This window comes from Alligator sinensis, unplaced genomic scaffold (assembly GCF_000455745.1).
Source record: "Alligator sinensis unplaced genomic scaffold, ASM45574v1 scaffold601_1, whole genome shotgun sequence".
In the NCBI taxonomy this organism is placed as follows: Eukaryota; Metazoa; Chordata; order Crocodylia; family Alligatoridae; genus Alligator; species Alligator sinensis.
Window position 1 is genome coordinate 634,150 of NW_005841905.1, and position 4,969 is coordinate 639,118.

The following is a 4,969-nucleotide window of genomic DNA, read 5'->3' on the forward strand; positions in this document are numbered from 1 at the left end:
TAGTAAAGCGACCAAAATGCTGGCTTGCATCCATAGATGCTTCTCAAGCAAATCCCGGGACGTCATTCTCCCCCTGTACTCGGCCTTAGTGAGGCCGCAGCTGGAGTACTGCGTCCAGTTTTGGGCTCCACAATTCAAAAAGGATGTGGAGAAGCTTGAGAGAGTCCAGAGAAGAGCCACGCGCATGATCAGAGGTCAGGGAAGCAGACCCTACGATGACAGGCTGAGAGCCCTGGGGCTCTTTAGCCTGGAAAAGCGCAGGCTCAGGGGTGATCTGATGGCCACCTATAAGTTTATCAGGGGTGACCACCAGTATCTGGGGGAACGTTTGTTCACCAGAGCGCCCCAAGGGATGACGACCAGGTCAAATGGTCATAAACTACTACAAGACCGTTTCAGGCTGGACATAAGAAAGAATTTCTTTACTGTCCAAGCCCCCAAGGTCTGGAACAGCCTGCCACCGGAGGTGGTTCAAGTGCCTACATTGAACACCTTCAAGAGCAAACTGGATGCTCATTTTGCTGGGATCCTATGAACCCAGCTGACTTCCTGCCCTTTGGGCAGGTGGCTGGACTCGATGATCTTCCGAGGTCCCTTCCAGCCCTAATGTCTATGAAATCTATGAAAGCTGAGAAGTATCAGCCCTTTACGGGGAAAAAAAGCAAACAACAAAACTACAACAACTATTGCAGGACTCACAGTAACATCAGAAGAACTGGAAATACTAAGCTCTAGAGAATCTACCTACAGTACTATCAGCTCTTTCAGGTGCATGTACATAAAGACATGCATATCTGCCAGCACCTTGACTAGCAAAATCCTTGTTATACAGACAACAATTACTTTCATTGCCAGCAACTTCAGGTTAATTTCTTCAGCAGACCTTATTGCACTCAATAACTGATCAAGAAAGGGAAAGGGGATTAAGAAAATTGTGAGACGAGGAAGGAAGATGCAGAGGACACAACAAAAAGTTCACTGATGTGGAGGACTAATCAGTTGGGATAAAAAAAAAAAATCTTATACTAAGCTGCGGCATCCTACATAACTGTCGCTCAGGAAATAACTGGCGTGCCAAGTTTCAAAGCAGATTACCTATGTCACATTTTCTATATACATCACATGACTGGGAAGGGTACTTAAACTCAAAATTACAATCAATGGCTGCAGCCGACAATCACATTGACAGTTCTACAGTCTTATATACTGGTTATTCACCTTTACCACAGGAAGATCAAAGACCTCACGAGATTCTCCAACCTCTGGATTGTCCCCATCTTCTGAAATAATGTGTGAAGCCAGTGCATTATAAGAAACTTCCTTTGCCTTCCCAGCTTTCAGAAGCTGAATAACCTACAAACCAGGGAGGGAGATAAATCAGAAGATCATCTTACAAATTTAAAAGAAAACTGCTAATATAGGAGCTCAAAAAATACTGAGGGTGAAACAAGGAATACTATTTCATCAGGTTCTCGCTTGACTTTCCTAGAGAAAGCATAAACACAGTGTAGGCAGGGCTAGTAGTACCAATTATGAAGGTTGTCCAACACTTTCCATTATTAAGACAGTTTTTGGTGGCTTGTAACTTTGCCAAATTTGAACCATTTGGAACATGGGAGGCAAGAATTCTTGCGAGTGATCTTTTATTGGACCAACTGCATGCCTGGAATAGACCAAGACAAGCCTTTAGGTATCACATTCCCCTTCCATAGGCCTCTGGGAGAGAGGATGTAGCAGAGCTGTAAGTAGAATGAACAAAAGCTTGTGTAAAATTCCAACTATAAACACAATATAAGAGAAGTTATCAGGTAGCCAACAGACAAAAGTGCAGTAAAAACTCAACAAAGGAGGAACAAGATTGTTCAGGAAGATCATTACCACCTGTGAAATGCAGAGGTTAGCAAATATTAGGCAGATTATAATAGACCATGGAAGTCTGTAAGGCCAAAAGCTTGGATGCCACTATTGTAGTGACTTCCATCACAGGTTTAGCAACTATCACCCTTCAACACTGCCTAAGTCCATGATATTTAGCATTCAACAGGCTGATGAATTTCTGTTTCCATGCTCATCTTCCAAAGGTGTCAGGTAGATTTGAGTACAAGAACTTTGAGGTCAGACAAGAAGTTAACCCACATTACTGCCATGGGGGCATTTGGTGCACTGCATGAAATATACCACACTTTGGGACACACGTGTATTGACTGGTCCATAAATTCTGATTTTGGGGGAGCGCTGATTGATGTGGCAGTACAGATGTGTTAACAGATCTTGCATTTATTGTTCAGGCAGGGTTGGGTCCCCTTAGATGCCTGCTGAGCATCAGGGAGTTTACTTCCAACATTGCATTAGGCAAGGTTAGGGGCTGTCTGAAGACTAAGAGCCAGGGGAACTGGGAATATTTTTCTCAAGGTCTGGTTCTTTTTAAGTACAGCAGTTTGTAGGGTGCCCTCATAGTAGTTTGATGATTGTTCTTATAGGTTCAAATGTGGGACGGTAGGTGACAACCAAGAGTGTGTGGTCAAAGGGGGGTTTTCTTGTACTAGGCAGGGGTGCTCAACCCCAATCCCTGGAATAGTATCATCTGGCCCACAGGGCTCCTCAAGAGTCCAGAAATTTGGGGAAAGGGAGCAGTGACAACATTAATTGCTACTCTCTCACTGCCAAATTAGCAGCCCTGCGGGCAGCTGGATCTAGTGTGCAGGCCAGCAGGTGCCAAGTCAGGCATGTGGCCAGACTGAGAGACAGGGGCAGGCAGCTAGATCAGGGCAGCATGTGGCCGGCTCAACCCTGCACAGGATCTGGCCCACAGCTAGATCAGGGCAGCGGGCAGCCAGACCCCACATGAATGAGTCCTGTACCACTCACCCAGCCTGCAGGGCCAGGTTGGGCACTGTGGTAGTTACCTAGACTCACTTACTGACTTTCACCACAGGTTTAACAATTACCACTCTTCAATCAAATTCTCTCCAGAATATGATTATATTAAGATTAACTTTTTAGACACCATGAAATAGATCCAGAAGAACATTCTACAAACTGCTGTAAACAGAAAACTCACAAATTACCACACTTAAAATCAGCAATTTCCCCAAACACACCAAAAAGTGAAGAGGTAAAATAAGGCCTCGCTCTGGATCTGCTCTGAAGAGAGTACTCACAATACCCAACTAGCCAAAATGAAATCCTCCCCACTGAGCCACTGATTCAAAGTTTTGCTAGAGGTCTCCCACATTTCATAGCATTGCAAAACTTTCCCTACTTCAAAATCCTTAATCAACCTTAATCAACCATGGCAGGTACTCAAATAAAAACAGAACAGAAAATCATGCACAAGTCAAAAAAGGAAAAAAGATTGGTTATTATTATTCAAACTGCTAAATCTGCAAAGGGGTTGAATGTAAGAAAAACTGGGCATCCAAATTCCACTTGATCAGGGGTTGGTAACCTTTTACAAGTGCCAGGCCACTGCTTGCAACCAAGCCACTGACACAACCTGTCAATCGCCACCATAGATCCCCCCTTGGCAATAGCTTCACACCTGCTCCTACCTCCACCGTGAACCACCACCTCTGCCAAGTGCCACTGATTCCTGTCCCTAACAGCAATGGGGAGGGACAAATTCAGCAGCACTGCCTGTTGCATAGAGCAAGACAGGGGGCAGGGAAGGCTAGAGGGGATGTATGGCCCAGGGCAAAAAATGGGGATGCACCCGGGCAAGCCATTCACCATAGACCCCCTGGTGCCACCACAGGCCAGATCAAAACTTCACAGGCTGGACCCAATCACCCTGCAGGCCCAGGGGACACAGGTTGCCAGCCCCTGCCTTAGACAGCTTTTGCCCATAAGTGGAACATGTAGGTATGTTACATGTAGGATACGTACGCTTACATATGTAGGTGGAATAGAGAAACAGACTTATAATAAGCTATGACTTACAATGAAATGATGCATTAAAAGTCCTGAAATATTTCCACATGCTGCAACACAGAAATAGCAATTCTGATGAATTCTGAACTTCAAGTTTAAGGGCTTGCTTTCACAGGAAAGCTCATAGGACCACAGAGTTGAAAGGTCCCTTCACAGATGCCTAGTCCACTCCCCTGCATGATGGCAGTCCTCTCTCATATGCTGACGGTGGACCTAGGTCCGCTAGGAACGACAAGCCCCACTCAATGGCTAAACAGAGACCGCTAAATGCACAACTAACTCCATGGGACACTATTCTCGACCCATCCCTGTCAAGTACTTATCCAGCCTCTTCCTGAAAGCCTCCAATGAAGATGCTCAAACTTCCCTGGGCCGCTTGTGCCATCGCCCTGCAGTCCTGACACTACGTTTTCTGAGATTTAATACTGATATAACGCAGGGAGTGAATTTTGAGTACGACTGTCACCCCCTGCCTAACTCCTATCTGCACGTCCCATCACGGTACAAGAAAACCGATTTACAACACGACTCGCAGCGCTTCAAAACGTTTGGAAGCACGAGCTGCGGAGAGGAAAAACAAAAATGAAACCCCCCCTCATTGCAAAGGCAGGGTCTACACGGGGCAGCTTTATCCTGGCGTTAATTATACAGGGGTACAGCTGGAAAACTCCCCCAAGGGTGCAGGCAGTAGCCGTGCGGGTCTAAGGACAGAGGCAGACAAGGTTAACGGGGTGAATCGACTGAAGTTGGTCTCATAAAAGAGATGCGATTCACCCAAACCCCCCTGCCCGCCAGGCAGACCACGCATTTGTTGTTCTCGTGGTCACAAACCAGCCTGAAATCTCACGAACTTCAACAGCCCGGGAAACCCCGGACACCTGAGAAAGAAAACAGCGGGAAGAAAGTTGAACGCGGCCGAAACCCCGGAGCGAGCAACAAGCGCTCGCAGACCCTCCCGCCGGCCCGGGCCTGGCACCACACGTCCTGCCCGCCCGCCCGCCTCAGGTACCCCGAGCCCGAGGCCCGGCCTCACTCTGGC

The 4,969-nt window shown here is 46.8% G+C and overlaps 1 protein-coding gene across 2 annotated transcripts in view; it reads right to left on the reverse strand.

Annotated features, from left to right (window-relative positions):
- The window catches only part of PAXIP1 (PAX interacting protein 1), a 67,668-nt gene extending 62,756 nt beyond the window's left edge, over window positions 1-4,912 (reverse strand). For both annotated transcript variants that reach the window (XR_003092811.1, XM_025197787.1), the window contains exons 1-2: window positions 3,940-4,912; window positions 1,219-1,353 (exon numbers count right to left, since the gene is read on the reverse strand). Coding sequence is in view for 1 of the 2 variants with exons in the window: in XM_025197787.1 (XP_025053572.1) it covers window positions 1,219-1,353; window positions 3,940-3,954 (150 nt within the window). In the remaining variant the exon portion in view is untranslated. The remainder of the gene's footprint in view (window positions 1-1,218; window positions 1,354-3,939) is intronic.
- Between the last annotated feature and the right edge of the window lie 57 nt (window positions 4,913-4,969).